Source organism: Nanorana parkeri, unplaced genomic scaffold (genome assembly GCF_000935625.1).
Source record: "Nanorana parkeri isolate BGI_ZX_2015 unplaced genomic scaffold, ASM93562v1 scaffold1153, whole genome shotgun sequence".
Classification (NCBI taxonomy): domain Eukaryota; kingdom Metazoa; phylum Chordata; class Amphibia; order Anura; family Dicroglossidae; genus Nanorana; species Nanorana parkeri.
The window spans coordinates 217,836-236,144 of record NW_017307421.1 but is presented as its reverse complement, the minus strand read 5'-3'; the positions used below and the strand labels follow the sequence as shown (position 1 = coordinate 236,144).

The window sequence follows — 18,309 nt, the reverse complement described above, 5'->3', positions numbered from 1 at the left end:
CTGACTCTCAGTCGCTCTCAAGACACTTTACACGTTTGTGTGATCTTTTTTTCTTCTTGGAACCTGAGAAGAAAACAAAACACATGCAGTGAGGTAGTGTGGGAATCAGTTAAAAAAGAGGGTTAACTTACTAGGTGACTACAGCACACACAGGATGTTCTCCACCCTTGGGGCATCTTTGGAGCCTTCTAAGCAATGGAAGAGTGGGTGAGCATAATGACCCTGTAAGCTGTCACAGAATGAACAAAGTACTTTTCATGTTTGCACCACCAAAACTCCATGACAAGGTCACAACTGCGTCTGGCTAGAAATCTTGATTGATTGGTCAATTTCTTTATTTGCTGCCCTAGTTTGGTTTGTAAGTAATTAAGAAAGACATCCCAGTGTGGAAGATAGTGGCATCACAAGGAAATGATTGTAGTAGTCATGCTTCATGTTGGTTACTCAATCCTCATATCCAGGTTCATTGCCATGGAAGATATTGATCTTATAGCATGTTGTGACCATGTTCTTTAGGATAAGATGGATTTGGGTAAAACATATGGGTTTGGCTCTTCACTTTCAATTATCCTTTGGATGTTCTCAGTGGTTTCAGTTTATGTCTTGTTGAAAAATTATCCTTCATTTTGCTCACACTCAGCCTGTTCTCATTGTACGCTCTGTCTATGATCTGCTTTGAATCATTAAGTATTTTTGGCAGAATGATGTACATCTGTCCAATATTAAACCGGCCTAATCTTGGAAGGAACTCTGGCACTGCAGTTTGATTGTTAAGTCATATGTCAGTTCTATAAATATTTTTAACACAATTACAGCCGGCCCATAAACATTTTGCTATCCAATAAGAAAAAATGCTATCAAATTCATACCATTTGACCCTAGGCTTTATTCCAGCTCCTCTTTATGGGACTGTAATAATGTATGTACTGTAAAATAGGAAGATTGCCAGACACAACAGCACATAGTGACATGTGACCCTATATGAGTGTATTAGGACCAGAATTGGGGCATGTGTAACCTACCCTCCCTAACACCGCTAAAATAATGAACCCCAATGGTCTATGGTACCCTAACAAGTAAGTTCTAATAATAATAATTAACCTCTATTTTGCTGCATAGAGGGCTGGCGCTGCCACTAAGCAAACTAGGCAGAAACCTAGGGTGGACTGCCACCTAGGGCGCAGCCTCGACCACCACCTTCCTTGCACTCTGTTGGCTTCCTGATACCGCTAGGTTATCCCAAGACATGCAAGTGGTCTTCATAAAGATGGCCAAGGAGGGAGGACAGTTTGATAACATGAGCTTTTCCCTCTAGTGTTTAGAGCCCCTTCCGCATGGCCTCAGTCAGGGACTGGCCTCTGCTGATGCCGGCTAATGAGTCATGAGGGGGGGCGTGGCCGGCTCAGTGGGAGTCTTTGCACTCTAGCAGCCTCTTTCTGTGCTGTAACCTTCACAGGCCACCCAGATATCACAGTGAAAGCTGTGTGATGAGTCCAGCTACAGGAGAACGCTGAGCCCGCTGTGTGTACTATAAAGGTCTGCTCACCCCTGCATGGCCTGCATGAAGGAGTCTCTAATGTTTCCTGTATAGGCTTCTGTGTGCTATGGGAGGACTGTGCACACCATGGAGGTAACAGGAACCCTATGTGCTGGGGACACAATGGAGGGGACATGGACCTTGTGTGCTAGGGAAGGACTGGGGACACCATAAAGGGGACATGGACCCTGTGTGCTATGGAACTGGAAGGCCTGGGGACAGCATGGAGGGGGCATGGACCATGTGTGCTAGGGAAGGGCAGGGGGTACCTTGGAGGGGGCATGAACCCTGTGTGCTATAGAAGGGATGGGGACACCATGGAGGGGACATGGACCCTCTGTGCTAGCCAGTGTGTTGGGGGAGGGGGGTTTCTGCATCTCCCGGCCGGGCTCTTAGAAATCTTGGATGCTGTGGCTGGTGCCCCCCAGCTCCTGGCAACCAGTCACGTCACTGGTTCCCAGGAGCTGGGCAGGACACTGGTCAGAGTGTCTCAGGTTTCTCAGTGCTGGGTGGAGACATGTGTATGGCCCTTACACATCTCCTAGCCTGGCTCTTAGTAACTTGGGATACTCTGGCTGGAAAGGAGGCAGCACTGTGCAGCAGAGTGGTAGTATACAAGAAACATGCTGATTTGCCTGCTGCCCCACCACATGACCGAAAGAGATGTCGCTTGAGGCAACAGCCTCAGGCTGCCTCATAAAAGGGACAGCCCAGCAAGTAGGTGCATATGGGCTGCGTTTCCTATCTTTTACAGGTCTGAGCTTTTTACAGACTTGTGTAGTATATAGCTGTAAAACATTGGGTTGTGCATTAGAGACAAGAAAAACTGTCAGGATAGAAATATGCCTGTCATTTTGACCATAAGCCTTTAATTCTTTTTAGAGCTATCACCCAGAAGCATACAGAGTGTCCTGGCTGTATGCTTGTCTTTGGATAATGATTGAGAAAGTACTGCAGCCAGAGTCAGCCAGAAACATTTTTTTAAGGGGGTCAGCCATGATAATCCATGTATCTCTCCTTTGAAAGACAGCTAAATTCTTGTGAGCACCCCAACATAAGATAGGTTTCCAGGTTGTTTGTCTGCAGTTAGGGGATATGCAATGCAATCTGCTTACATTAACATCATAGATGACAACAGATAAATCTGTCAGTACCTAGTAAAAAGCCAGCTCTTACTTTGCTTATTATTAGCAATCATACGTTGCATGAATCAATCAAGTGCACATATCAGCATTACCAAACAGCATTCTATTTCTGAATGCAAAAAATACCTCTCCCACCATAAAAAGAAATACTGCTCTGTGCTCCTTCATGTCCCTTACAGCCTAGGCAAAAATGACATGGTCTTTGGCTACCAGGTGCATTGTGCAAGTTTGGCATCATTAGAGACTGCATAAAGTCTATTGTTTTTGATCAGCCCAGTCAGAAGAAAAGTTTGGCAGGAAGCAAAACCTGATTTTGTAATTAGCTAACATGTCTGTTTGTATATGTACATAATATAATTACACATTAAACATATAACATTTCAAAAGTATTTAAAAATATTGTTATTGAACTTACTTACCTTGTTCCATTCGATAGAATCAACAATATGGGCTTTGTAATATTCCTCCGCTCTCCACCCCTCACCCCACCAAATAAATAGTTGAAGACTCCTTCTTCTCCTGTTTATACAGTGTGATATATTCTATACTGAACCTATCTATTCATCTCTTATCCCACTATCGTGTTTTAACTCTTTTCTTCAATTCAACAAATCATGCCTTATGGTGATTAGCTCAGGTGCTTGAAGATAGTTCTGAAGCCTTTTTCAGAATAATTAAAATCCAGGTTAGATCTTCAGAGGCATACTTTAATAATTGCACTAAGCACGCTAGGTAGTGACCAACCAAGGGTGTTAGTCCATTGCAAAATGAGTAGAATAGGCCAACATGTATGTAAGCACTTTTAGAACATTTGGCAGGAGTGAAAGTCATCATTTAGAAAGGAAGGAGCCTTGTTCAACTCCTTGAACTTCATGTTCTTGCTACACTTTGTAATACTTCCCCAAAAACAGCTATATCACATAATTAAAGATGCTATAATGCAACTTCAGTAAAAAAATACATTAAAAAAAAAAGCCTATCTCTGAGATAAGCAACTATGTTTAAACACAACAGGAATGTGTATTCTTACTTTGGTGTGATATGTGTATATTTCTTCAAGATCTATGCAGTAATCTAGTAGGTTACTTTGCCCTTGTAAGGAGTTTACTATAATAGACCAGTCACTGCTGCTCTCACTCCTTGTGCGGGGTGACTGGTCTTATATCCGCCCCCTCCTGTTGTTTTCTGTAGACAGCCTGTAGTGGGTGGAGTCTGCTGTGTCTTGAGCTTGTGCACCAACTTCAATAGGCTAGCCATTGCAAATCTTGCCATGGCAAACCAAACAATGGTCAGCTTGCAACAATATTCTCAGCTATTATTTTCCACACACTTATATATGATATGGAGTTAGATTTCAGGCTCATTTTTGGAGAAAACAAATATGTACAGCACAGTGCCTAATAAAGACAATTGAACACAATGAAGTGGTACCAGAGAGACATTTTTCTGGGTTAATTGCAGGCTATACAACACAACAGAATGAAGCCTTGTTTGTCAAAGCTACTATAATACCAAAGCATATAGTACCCTTATAATGCTACAGTGATTTCATTTTGTTTTGTTAAACCAAGTCAGATTGTGGCTGTGAATGTTCTATATGAGGTCATACACAAGAAGCACCAACCTAACACCATATGCCATAGGTATTAGATTGACAGATACGTCCTGCTGCAATTATAGAGCTGATGCAAAGGAATAAATATGACTAGAGTGACATTGCACACATTTCATGAAACTTTAGGGGATCCAGATAGACATTTTAAAGCAGACCTTGAAGCAAAATGCAGGGATTGCATAACCTGTTTGGACCCCTCCTCTCCTTAACAAATCACATACTATTATTAGGTGCAAAATGTACCTGTAAAGATAAAAATGAGTGTTTGCGGCCTGCAACTCCTAGACCAGGATGACCTCACACTCCTTTCCTTTTGCAGTGTATTGAAATGTCCTCTTATGAGATTTACTCTGCTCTGCATTCCCAACAATCTTCCCGGAAAGACAGAGACATCATGCCCAGCGATGCAAAAGATAGGAATAAGGTAAGTATCTTTTGTTTTTACAATCACATTTAACAATAGGTGATTTGTAAAGGGGGAAGGAGTCCGTGCAATTTGTGAGGACCTTGCGTTTCACTGCAAAATCTGCTTTAATATACATTTTTGCATCTGAAATGTAAATTGTAAAATAACAACAAAGCAAAAGTCATTATTCTTTCCAGTCGTCTCTCTCTAGTCTTCTAGGAAAGGAAACTCATATACTTGTATTCACACTAATGCTTATAGATGCATAGCTTTAAAGCACATTTGAAGTTTTTCAAATTCGTGCCAAAAAACCCCCAACTGATATACAGCATATGTTTTTCTGTTCGTGGTTCATTCCTTTGCTGTGTTTTCTACAAATATGTCACTCACTTAAATGATAAAGGGAATATGCCAGGATAGAAATAATGGGGCTATCATTGCTGAGCTGTTTCCACTACTTAATGACCCAAAACAAGCATACAACCAGTGAAATTGGGACCCCTCAAATGCTAACTTGTTTTAGGACAGTGACAGGTAAAGCAGCGAAACAAAAATAGGGATGGCAGCCTTGAAGCTTTAACCTGTAAGACAAGACAACTACAGCGGCTCCCATATTCTTGATCTTATAAGATTCCCTTTAAATCACACTCCATATTCCTAAATTGGATGTTGCAGTTATTACCAATCTGAAAACAAGCACAAGACAAATGACAGTCTACTTACATTCCTTGACATTTGGAGGTGCCAGTGAGCAAGAGTGGCAAACCATGCCATACATGCTTTTAGGACGGCTCTCCAGCATATAATACCTAAAACAAGGAATGTCATGAGATAAATAAATAAACTGGGTTATACAAAATGCTAGTCTAACTGCTGAGTATGCATAACATTCTACATGGCTGCAAATGTATCAGATTCCTAATTCTATAAAACAGACAAATAACAGCATAGGAATCAATTTGTTGTCTACAGCATAAATCCATCAATGTGTGCATTCAAAGTGCAATGTGCTTTGGATAAACAGGTTCTGAAAATGTGCCATAAATGTATTACTTATGTGTTGTGCAATGTCATACTAATATAATAGCTGGTTCACACTCTGTTTGTAAAAAAAAAAGTCATTTTGAGGGTCTGCCCATTCCAGCTGAAAATATAATTTGCAATATCTTCACACAGGGCTTTCAGTGCTGACTTTAACTACTATAATTTTGTAAGTGAGTTATGTAATTCAAACTGTTGGATATGATATATCACATAAACTGGACCTGCATTGCAGAAAGAGTGATTGCTACTATTATATTGCATTGGTTCCAGTCCACATCTTTTTTGAACTACTGTGTATCAATTCACACTAGATGCAATTCTGTGATTTTTATTATGCATCATCTTACCCTGGAAGACAGGGACCGCATTCTGCATCATTTTTGGAATCTCCAGGAGTTAAAACAGTAGCCCGGAAAAATACCTCGCAGTCCTTATGTCTTCTACATATTTGGTAGCCACCTTTAGAATACTTGTCAGGAGGACAAGGGGTGCAGCCATAGTCCTCATCTTTGGTGCCATATCCACAGACCTAAAGTGACGAGACATGACATACATGATTCAATTAGGTTTTCTGGGTTCTGGTCTATTTGTTCTGTACTTTAAAGACTGTCAATCTCAAAAAGCCGCACGATTCTACAGTTTTTACAATGGCCAAACCCATCCTATTGGCACTGATTATTATCCCTTTTTTTAAACTGTGATAGGACACAATTGATATCCATTCTTGATTAGCTTATTACAAAGAAAATGTTGAAAAGGAGTTGCATGTCTTTGTTTATGTTTGTCCAAAGATTGCAAATTTGACTATTACCCTAACTAGACTGATTATGGGTCACAAAACCTGCACAGTGAGACACTTGTTCTCTTTTCTCCTTGTTCCCTTTCTAGAACAATTAGTAAACCATAGCTCCTGATGTACAGATATCTATAAAATCGTATTATTTAAATATCCAAAGGGTTTTGTTACAATAAACCTTTTATTTAACCTTTAGGCCCCAGTCAGCCCTGTATGTTTAGGTGTGAGTAGGGATTTCCTGCATCAGGAACTTGCATTGTCTTGCAGCAGGAATCCCAAATCTGCTGCTTGCAAGCAGCAGCTGTCTCCTGTTCAAGTAAATGAGCAGGTGACAGCCGCGGCATTTAAAAGATGGCACACAACATTTAATCATATGTGATACCATTACATGCGGTTAGAAAACAATTCCTATCAAACAAGCACGATAGATGCATCCAGGGAGAGTGATTGATCCCTAACCGCATGTAATTGTATGTGATGAGGTGTGCAGGCCTTTAAATGCAGCCGCTGTCACCTGATTAACTAGAATGGATGACAGCTGCCACTTGTTAACAGAAGATTAGGGATTCCTGCTGCAGGAAAACACAAGTTCCTGACGCAGGAATCCTCAATCGCACCTAAACATACAGGTGTGAATGGGGCCTAAAGCTTAAATAAAAGGTTTAGTGTAACAAAGAAAAAGAGTTTGCTGATAAAAATAACTTTTTTTTGTCCAACTATTCATTTATTTATTTTTTGCACATTAATTCTCATTGTCCACTTTACAGGGGTGGGAGTGTGTCTTTTACCTACACACTTCATACTATAATGTGTCCCTCTTTCCCATCTCCAAAAGAAGGGAAAGGTTGGGATGAGTAAATTACTATTCATATATTTTCCACCTACTGAAAAATATTTTTTATGCATTTTTGTATGGTTGTGTATGCCCACCTCTTGACCTCCTAAGTATACAATTCCTTGCTTGTAAATATTATCACAAATGTATAAGGACAGGCTATTACCCTAAAGTGGACCTGAACTCAAAAAAAATATCGATTTTCTATGTTATAGGGAATTTCTAGAAATGTTAATTATGCTTAAGCGGTTCCCTAAAACCTCTTACATAGCAGTGCATTCCCTGGTATGTGAGCATGCCTAGGCACTCCAAGACATGGTGAGTCAGTAATAGGTGAAAGATCAGGTGTATGTAGGCCACAGGCAATACTGGTGACTATTTTTTTGTCCTCTGCCTACCTTTTTTGAGCACAGCTTCCAGAGTTCAGTTCCAGTTAAATGACTGATACTACTTACTTAATTGACAGTGTTGATGCCATAAGTTTTTGTCCTATTTACTTACATTGTATGGCTCTTCTCCTGGCTCACACTCTGGACAGCTATGGCACAAACCGGTTGTATGATTAAAATATTCATTTTCACCACAGTTAGAGTACTCTGCTAGAGCTGAATACACCAAAGACACCTGCAAAAATAAGATCAAAGCACAACACAGAACTATCATTAATTTATTTTATATTTGAATCACTATATAAAGTGTTTACTTATTGACAATAATGTGCTGTTTATTTTAGAGGTATGAAAATTGTTTCTGCTTTTGGGACAAGACTGGTGTGGCAGACATTACTGACAGTTAGCCTTTTTGTCAGAAAGTACAGGGATGATTTACTAAAGGTAAACAGACAGTTCATTTTGCAAGGAAGGTTTTCCTTGGCTTGTGAATGTGGTGAAAATTCACTTGATGAAAATCAGCAGAGCTTTACATAAGGGAAAATCCCTTGCAAACTTAACAACCTTTTTTTTTCTTTAGTAAACCAACCCCTATGAATGAGCTAAAGGTGAAGATGATATACCGGAAAAGGCTAAGGTTGCGGGGCAGACAGTCTCTTCAGTATATACTGTTAGAAGAGACATTTTGCGGAACTTTTGACTATTTTCCTGTTATATTAGTGTAGTTAATACAAATTTAAAAAAATACTTACCATTATGAAGGGGAATATGTGGGTCCATTTACTGTCACTTTGTTTGTTCATATTCTTCTTACTATGTCTTCCACCTTTAAAATAAGGTACATTGTACTGTGATTTATGTAATTTCTTTAATTGTATATTTTTCCTAACTAGATAATAAAGACACATTTACAAATAAACCCACACAACGGCATCCTCTGTAATATTGGTGACAGACATACTTGAAGAAGTATAATTGGTGACAGGCATACTTAAAGAAGATCTCCGCCCAAAACTTTCAGGGTTATTCACAAAATGGTGAATGGTTTGGAGAAGGCAGGAGAAGTGAACAATCTAGGACAACATAACTGATCTGGAAAGTGAGCTGAATTGGAGAATTTTTCTGCATCAGCTATTTTGTCCTAGATTGTTCCCTTCTCCTGCCTTCTCCAAACTCTTCACTCTTGTGAATAACCCTGTTTGAGTTTGTTTTTGACAGTAATTTGGCAGGCAGCTTGTTCATTTATACATACACACTTGCAACCCTGTTTTTTGCATCCAGAGTTGCAAAAATAAATAAGCAATATGTTATGTTTGTTAATTGCTAGTTGTTTCATAAATCTGCAAAATTAATATTTCTGGAGGATTATTTAAAGACTCGGTATGATTCAGCTCTCCAGGAAACTGAAATAGAACATGTTGTGTGGTATACACAACATGTTCTATTTCAGTTTCCTGGAGAGCTGAATCACCTAGTGATTTATTTGCATCTAACAGGGACCCAGGGGCTGAGTAGCCGGTTATGAACACTTGCTGCAGGTCATATAAGGAAGTATCACTATCCCAGTTAAATGGTATTCTATATCATATTATGGAGAAGGTAAGGTGGAGTAGAGCCACAGGCTATGGCAGGAAAATCATACCAATGGAATACCCAATAGATAAATGTAGCCACTAGGTAAATAACTTTACCAGACTTTACTGCAGACTAGAGTATCATTTTTGGGAACATTAATCCTTTCAATTTAAACAAGGGTTGCAGAAAATGGGTACAATCTAACAGTGCAATCTACATTAACTTCAGTACTGTGTAAAGTTAATAAACATGAGCCTCCACTCAATAGAGGAGTTTTCAGTGTTAGGTAAACATGCAGTGCACAAACTGTCTGGAGTTGTAATCCCACATATCTAGCACCAGATTATATATGAGGGAGCATCAGGATATAGACAAGGTTTCAAAATATGTCCAAGTGATCTCACCCCTCTTAGAGAATTTGACCAGGTCTTACTTTACCAAAGACGTTAATGCTAAAAAATGGACAGATCAGAAGCTCATCTCCGTTTATGACTACTTTAACTATGGAAGGGTTAGTTATCTCCTCAGCTAACAAAGCTGCCCCAAGAATGGTACATAGTGACTCTTACTCTGGGTTAAGGTCCTCCTGGGAAACACAGCAGCTCCAAGCCTGGTTCTCATGGGTGTCATAGCATAGCAAACCTGGCAAATTTTGGTATTGCAGTAAAGCAACTTCAAGTGTGCATGTATGATGCTTTACAATTTTGGCAAATTGAGTGTACAAAATCTGAACAGCTTTATCAGCAAATATATTGTTTCCTTTACACTTTTCACTTCCACATCAGTTTATGATTCTGAGTGCCTCAGAATTCGAATCAGCGTACATATAAGCTCTGGCTTTCCTTTAATGAACATTTTAATGAAATAAGATGGAAGATTATATTTAAATGTATGGTGTTTTAATCCTGTTCTTCGTACAGTATTGTACTAGTTAAGGCGAGTCACAGAAGGGCAAATTGTTCTGTAAGTCAATTTTACTGCGGAAACTAGAGAACAAATTGATGCATACTGTATGTCTACTGTACATTCAACAGTCAAACCTCAGGATGTCACAACAATTGACTAATGACATTGAAAAGTATACTTTTCAGTCTTGGCTGCAGCTGGCTCAGTTTCCAACAGCTTTATCTATCAGTGGTTATAGGCAAATTTGGACAGTTAGGAACCGTGCTGCATGTCAAAACAATGGGTTGAATTTATCAAAACTGGAGCAGACAGAATCTGGAGCAGTTTCCCATGGCAACCAATAAGCTTCTCTTTTCAGTTTCTTCAGTTAAGATTTGAAAATCAAAGAGAGAAGCTGGTTGCCATGCACAGCTGCTCCAGATTTTGTCTGCTCCAGTTTTGATAAATACCCCTCGATGACTTTTCCAGCCGGTAGTCACATAAACCTGCATATCTGGACCCTGTTACCTATTTGTTAGATCAGCTTCAGTCTAGATTTACCCCTAATCACTACACTGAAACTGCCCTTACCAAATTTTCTATTGACCTCCTGACTGCAAAATCCAATGATCAATGCACTATGCTCATTCTCCTTAATCTGTCCTAAGATTGTTGACCACTGTTTACTCCTGCAGTCCTTATATCTCCTTTCTCTTTGTTTGCTGGTGTGCCATTAGGTGATGTTCTTGGACTTTTTCTCTTTCCCACGTAGAAGCATGGTCTCAGTGTAGCCTCAACCATTATATAAATGGGGCAGTTGTCCTCGCTTCAGCAGGTTAGGGGAAGAGCAACCAGAGTCCTTGATTCCAAGGGTATAGCCCACTAAGTCCATCATAAGTCTTCTTGCACATCACATTAACTGGCACCCTTTAACGTAGGCAGAGTTTGAAGGGAAGCAACTCTGTTAAGCCCATTGCTGTAACCAGTGCAGTGGGACACTTCCTATCAGCCTCCTTCCCTTCTAACTTTGAAAGAAAGAGTCCCACTGCTCAAATGACAGTAATGGGCAGCAGGGCTTATGCAAGGCATGGTGCAACATGCCCCTGGAATCTAGTACCATAGGAAAGATCTAGTAGAACTTTTAAGAAATTGGGGAGCAACTGATTAGCTCATCAAAACTGGGGCAAAGGGACAGCAGTTACCCATAGTCAGATTACTAGCTGAACTTGAAAGTGCATGCTTGATTAGTTTCTATGGGTAACCTAGATTTCTTCTACTGTATTTTTCTTTGCTCCAGTCTTTTTAAATCTGACCTGTATCTGACTTTTTTGGAATTACAGAGTTAGAGTGTTATTTATGTACTGTCCTGTTGAAAGGAAAATAGCTAAAATAAGTGTTACTATATTATATTTAGGGATTCAATTAGCAAATATTTTAAAAAAATACCCTCTGCACTGTATTACTTTGAGTATGACCCTATTATATATAGTTATTTCCTTCCACAACTGCCGTAGAACACCTAAAGCACTTTGATGTTGTAAAATGTAAAATGATTAAGTATAGCACCCTTGGTATACCTGCTGTGATATCTGGTGGCTGTATTCCCAAGCAGTTTATGTAGAGCATATCTAGACTTGTAGCTACATAATGATAAACTGACTTTACATAATCCTGAAAGGCAGAAGCATGCATTTCTCTTAAAGTGGAAATTAACCCTTATATGTACCTTTTCCGTTAGGGTGTATATTAACTTTAGAAGGAATTTCACCAGGAGGAAACTATAGAAGCTGTCACCGCTCATTTGTTTATTAGGGGCATGCTCTGAGGTTGTCATTCTTATTCTTGGTTCACTCTTTAGCGAATCACTTATGTGGAACAACCATGTGCATATCAGATGTCCTCACACAGGATATGACGTATCATAGGGACATGGTTGTACTAGGATTGTGACCAGCATGACTGGCCTGGAGTCTGTGAAAACCAATGGCAGTATAAAAATGTCTACCTTACAGGTTCCTTTCAAGCAGTACTGATTCTTTCAAACAGAAATGGGTGAACATAATAACTGAATATTTGTAACTAAACACTGGGGTTCTACATTTTTTGCACTTATGGACAAAAACAGGAAGCTGTAGATTTAAAAGGACACCTCAAGGACGTACGGTTAATAGCAGGAGTGCATTGATACGACCTTAGGGCTAAAAGCAGCAGTAAAACACCATACTGTTTCAAATGTGCATATAGAAGAATATGTGGTATAATAATGAGCTTCATAGCACATTTAGAGAGTAAAAAGAAATGTAGATAATGCTATCTATCCTAATGCATTAAATTAATTCTGCAATCTACCGTAGGTGATCCAAATAGTTAAAAAAATATTTTTTGAATATTGTATTAGTATTCTTGTCTTATGTTATAGTAATACTTTCTCAACATATTTACCTAAGTGAACAAATTCCCCTTTAACCAATAGGAAGTCCTGTGGTTTGAATGGCACTATTGATAAAGGACCAGTCTAACCAAAATATAGATTTTACTTCAGGTGTATTATGGGGTTGAATCACCAGCTATTTATTTATATCACTTGGTAGCCTAAAGGGAAAGATCCTTCTGCCATAGTTTGAATGCTGGTTTTGTTCTCAACCATCTTAGAGTGTTGGTTCTTCTGCTACAACATTTGTGTTTCACTCCTTATGTTACATTCTTCTTCACAATAATAAAAATAATAAAAATCCAACACTCCCTCGTCATCTCCATGGCAGTTGGAAATGCAAATGTGCAGAATTGTGAAGACACATGTAGAGATCTCACCACCAGAGTCCCTGAGAGACAAAATAAACTAGTGAAATATAAAAGAGTAAACACGTTATATGAGAGGCATGGGGTTTCCATTGATAACCTTCCCCTGAAAATGTCCTTGAGTACTTGTGAAACTGAGCCATTCATTTTATTAATTTTACTCCAACAAGTATGCACATCAACAAAGACCCTGGGGAAAGTTAGAAATCCTCAAATGCTTACTTCTTTAATGACCTTAAACACATGGATTAACTTGTCAACTGCCATCTATCAAAATATTGTATTTGTTTAGAGTTTAACAGGTTGTGGTAAACAAAATAAGCTGAAAATTATGCTCATTTTGTATTAAGGGACATGAGGCGTGCCAGGAAGCCATTCCCAATACTATTATACTACCAGAACCAGCCTAAACTGTTGATACAAGACTAGAAAGATCTATGGATTTATGCTGTGTATGACACATTTTGATCCTGCCTTCTGCTTGTTTCATTTGCCAGAGAAGGCATCCTTTAATTTTGGGGATCACTTGTTCATGGTAGCCTCATTCTCCTGTATTGAACTGACAGGACTGGAAGCCAGGTGAGTCTTCTGCTGTTGTAGTGTATACTGTTTCAGGTTCAAGGTAATGTACATTCAGAGGTGCCTTCCTACACAACACTGTCATAAAGAGTAGATCTTTGAACAGATGTGTTATTCTTGGCCAAGTCTGGCTATGTTGGATTTGTTTAATTGTTCTCACCATTCTCTTTAACTGCTAGTAGGTTAGCAATTTATAAAATTTTGCAACCACTAGGTATGGGACCAATAACCAATCCATTGTCAGTGTTTCTTAGAGCTTTCATATTCCCTTTCTAATGGTTGGCTAAACAACAAACAAATCTCTTGACCATGTTTGCTGGACATGTATTGAGGTGCAGCCAGATTATTGGGTGTTTGCATTAAGAACAGATGTAACTAATCAAATTGGTCTTTCAAACAACATCCAACCTCAGAAAAAAAGCATTATAGTGAATATAGGGGCCAAGTCCCTTTGGAAACATTACATTCAGTATGTAGTTAAACTCAGCCACTAAACTCTCATATAGGTTTTACCATGTTAAAGCAGAACTATGGGGTACACCTTTTTTTGCATTTTTAGTTTCCTTATGATACAGGAGTACATTTTGAAATGTACTCCTGTAATAAAAAATGCACCATAGGCTTACAATTCAGTGTAGTATACTTTGGGTGTGGCTAAGCTCTTTGTTGAGAAGCTACCCTGACAATATTGTCAGGATCCTCCTCTGCCATTAAATGACAGCAGCTTGCAGGAGCTGCTGCGCATTCATTAAAACCGATGCAGACACTCGGGCCACATCTTATCAGAGTCTATTCATATAAGGTCACAAGTCTACAAACACTACCACATCTATCCCGCAGTTTGTTTTTCACCCCTCCCCTCTCCTCTCCACTCTACACTGCTGTCACCAGACAATACACATGTCACATCGGCACTAAGACCTACAGTTTGGCTCCCCCTTGCCCTCCTCCACCCTGCTGTCTTGGGACATACACAGGGAGAAGAAGAGATAAAGACAGAGTGAAGGAGAGGGGGGAGACAAGGGTGAAGCTGAACTGATGGTCTTAGTGCCAATGTGTTATGTGTATTGTCTGGAGACAGCAGTGTAGAGAAGAGAGGGGAGGGGGGGAACGAAGGACAAACTACGGGATGGATGTGCAAGTGTTAACTCTGATAGGATGTGCCTGAAGCAACTGAACAGGTTCTCATGAACACACAGCAGCTCCTACAAGCTGCTGTCACTCCATGGGAGAGGAGGATCCAGACAATATTGTCGGGATTGTTTCTCAGTACAGAGCTCAGCCCCAACCACAGTATATTACACTGAATTTTAAGCTTATGGTGCATTTTTGATTACAGGAGTACATTGCAAAATGTACTCCTGGATTATAAGTAAACTAAAAATGCAAACAAAAGGTGTACCCCATATTTCTTCTTTAATATAATTACAGATATGGTTTTCATTATTTTAAATATATTTTAAATTTGCAGCTATCATGAATATAATACCTGGGGAACCTGCCATGAGTATACTGTTTCAGGCACTTCCTGTTATGGTGTGACAACTGTCTCTCAGTTGTGCTCCTGTGTTGTCACCCTTTCTGACATGCTCCCGGTGGAGAATACCAGCAGCTGTACCAACACACAGTGCACATGCATTGTCTTTTGTTTTCACCAGTAGGAAGTCTGCTCTTAACTTTCATGTGCAGCTGGAGTTAGTGCATGTAGACAGGAAGTGGCTGCAAAACAGCCCACACAAGATCAACAGCACTAAGATAAAAAAGGATGAAAAACATGGGCATTTCTTTACACCTTGCTTTGGAAAACTAAACCCATTCAGGGTTTAGAGCTACTGTACTTTAATGTATCACTATAGGGTCAAAGTCCGCTGCTACACTGCTCCCTGGCCGCTGGATGCGTTCAACAATTCTGGGTGTGTAGAATACCTCCTCCCTCACCATGGACTGTGGTTCCTCTCGCCAACTTGAACATCACAACAGGACGTATGATCTGGGAGAAAGAAACACTGTGTGCAATGTTCTATATACCCGGAAGTATTAAATATCTGCAGCAGCTGGGTAATAGCAAAGCAGCAGTGTTTAAACACCCCAGAAAGGTAAGTATTAACTCATTTGTGTAAGGCTAAAGCCACTGTCTGTCACATACAATGGCTTTCCTTGTTACTCACTACTGCTGCCCCCATCCCTTCCTTCACATTTTTCTCTTTTTATATAGCAGGCAATGAGAAAAGACTGCCACAGATTGGATGTATACTTACTGTCTCCTGCCACTTGAGTGCTGGAGAGTTTGTTATTCCACTGCACCTTGCATACACAAATGGTAAGATGTTTTAATGATGAGGCAGCGAGCCTCCAAATGCCCTCTTCAACTGATTCCTTGATTTGCAAATGTATCAGGCCTAACACAGAAGGCAAGTGACTTGGGCTATACAGATGCACATTAGGATGCACATCATAGGAGATCAATGTGTTTCCGTGATTGTTACTTGCTATAAATGGATTACGAATATATGATATGGAATAAATGGATTACAAATAAATATATGTCTTATTCTTGATGTTTAAAATATCTGTTATACCATCTCAATGTAAGAATCTTGTAAACAAATAAGTATCCATTAATTCTTATGTTTATAGTACTCATAGATTTGAAATTGGAATGTCCTCTGGCTATTTCTGAAGAATTTTAAAGAATTGTATGTACCTTGAATATTACCATGGGGTACTCATATAAGATGCCGAGCCAATATCAATTGGCACCTCTCAGCTTAAAGCAATAGTAGCTCTAGTAGGACGTGTTTTTACAATAGTGAAGTTCTTACCCTACCATGATTTTTAAGCCTTAGAAGGCTCATGTTTTCTGTTGCCATTTTCTATTTTGATCTATCAGTCACCAGCCATAGCTTATAAAAATGTATATGAATTCCTTTTTGTAACATAATACACAGGCTGTTTACCAAGCATAGCTCAATGTGATCCTAAGACAAAAAGGAAATAAAAATGGAAAGCAAAATAGATATAAAATAGATAAATTGTCTGCTTTGGACAAGCCACTGTGTATTTATATGTGGCAAACAGGGTACCGGGATCACTGACATTATAACTGTTGAAGAAGGATATGCTCTAGATAAACAGAGCCCTATTCATACACACCCTCCCTTGTGCCTTGGGTTACATTCTCATCTGGAGATTTCATAGAAATGTCAGGAATAACAGAGATCAGAGGAAAGACATTGAACGTAAATTGACTTCTCAGAGGAGTGGCATTGGGAATATTTACTTCAACTGCTCTGAATAATACTTGCTGTCACCTGAGGTAATTCTTCAATAAATAATATCACAATGCGCTACTGAAACTTGATACACATGATGTATAAAGAGTGTATTCTTATTTAAATAACAAGATATATAGATGTGGAAGCAGGACATTTTAGAATTCATGCATGCATAATAAAATGCAGTCTGTAAGCCTGGAATTTCGACCACCACTGCAAGGGCTGCATTCTTCCTACTGACCACCAATGTAATGACATTTTTGACCCCCGATTAATTGGTTTTAGAAAGAGTACCCCGAGACCTGAAAATTATTTTAGGGTTCCTCTTTGGGGAAAAGTTTGGCTGCTCTAACATTTTTGATGTCAATTTATACTGTGTACACATGATCTTGAGCTCTTTGTGTAACGAAAGAAGCAGACATTGTCTGATTTGCAGAATAATTGCTTCTGGCGATAACAAGATAGATTATCATTCTGCCTCTAATACAAGAACAGAATTATACTTGTCAGATCATACATACATAATATTACCATACTTTACAAATCTATAATAATTCTATTCACTTCAAATCTGTTATAATCTATAATATCCTGATAGGACCCTATACAAAATATTATCTATATGTGTTAAACTCCAAATACATCTAAATTCATCTTGTGTAATAAGGCAGTGAACAATGTGCAAAAGTACAGTGACCCGAAGCACCCAATCAGAAATCATCTTAAGGTAACACTAATAAAAGCTGAAACTTGATTTGTTGTTATGGTCTTTATGCATCAGCTTTTCCCTTTATATTGTCTTCTAATGAGAATGTTGTTATATTTTACATCTAAATAGGTAATGTTGTGAATTCTATAAATCTGACATGCAAACAAAATATATGTTGATATGAATTAAAATAATGTACAGTTCATAACTGTACATAATACTCACACAAGCACTTTTTAGAGAGAAGGCAGAGTTCCAAGGTAGTCACCAATGTAGGCATTTATCCAGACAAGGCAATTGTTTTTTGGGGTTTGAACATAAACTTTTTTTCCCTTTTATCCTCTCAGCTCACTGGTGAGGTGAGGGATATGGCAGCCCTGCCTCCTTTCCACCCACATAAACAGTTAGCAATGAAATACACAAAGGTCTTTGAGAAACTGTTACTTAACTAGAACCTGCAATTAATCTAGTGTTTAGGAAACCAGATGTCCTTAATGTCTTACACTGTTGGTAACCATTGCCCCAGGGTGAGAAGCTGGCATGGTGGCAAAATCATTACTACCTGCAGAGGTTTAATGAACAGACTATATAGCCTAACAAATGTATTAGATTTTTTTTCCCTTCAGTATAAGCCAACAACTACAAAGTCATTGCTTGGTCTCCACCAACACATTCAAATGTATTCAATACTAAGTCCAAACATAAAGTTCAATTTCAGCA

The 18,309-nt window shown here is 39.0% G+C and overlaps 1 protein-coding gene across 1 annotated transcript in view; it reads right to left on the bottom strand.

Moving 5' to 3' along the window:
• The window catches only part of EDAR (ectodysplasin A receptor), a 49,328-nt gene extending 31,357 nt beyond the window's left edge, over nucleotides 1–17,971 (bottom strand). Inside the window, exons 1-5 of the mRNA XM_018568195.1 lie at nucleotides 17,815–17,971; nucleotides 8,520–8,593; nucleotides 7,880–8,002; nucleotides 6,095–6,276; nucleotides 5,427–5,512 (exon numbers count right to left, since the gene is read on the bottom strand). Coding sequence (XP_018423697.1) covers nucleotides 5,427–5,512; nucleotides 6,095–6,276; nucleotides 7,880–8,002; nucleotides 8,520–8,593; nucleotides 17,815–17,869 — 520 coding nt within the window. The 5' untranslated portion in view covers nucleotides 17,870–17,971. The remainder of the gene's footprint in view (nucleotides 1–5,426; nucleotides 5,513–6,094; nucleotides 6,277–7,879; nucleotides 8,003–8,519; nucleotides 8,594–17,814) is intronic.
• Nucleotides 17,972–18,309: the final 338 nt, after the last annotated feature.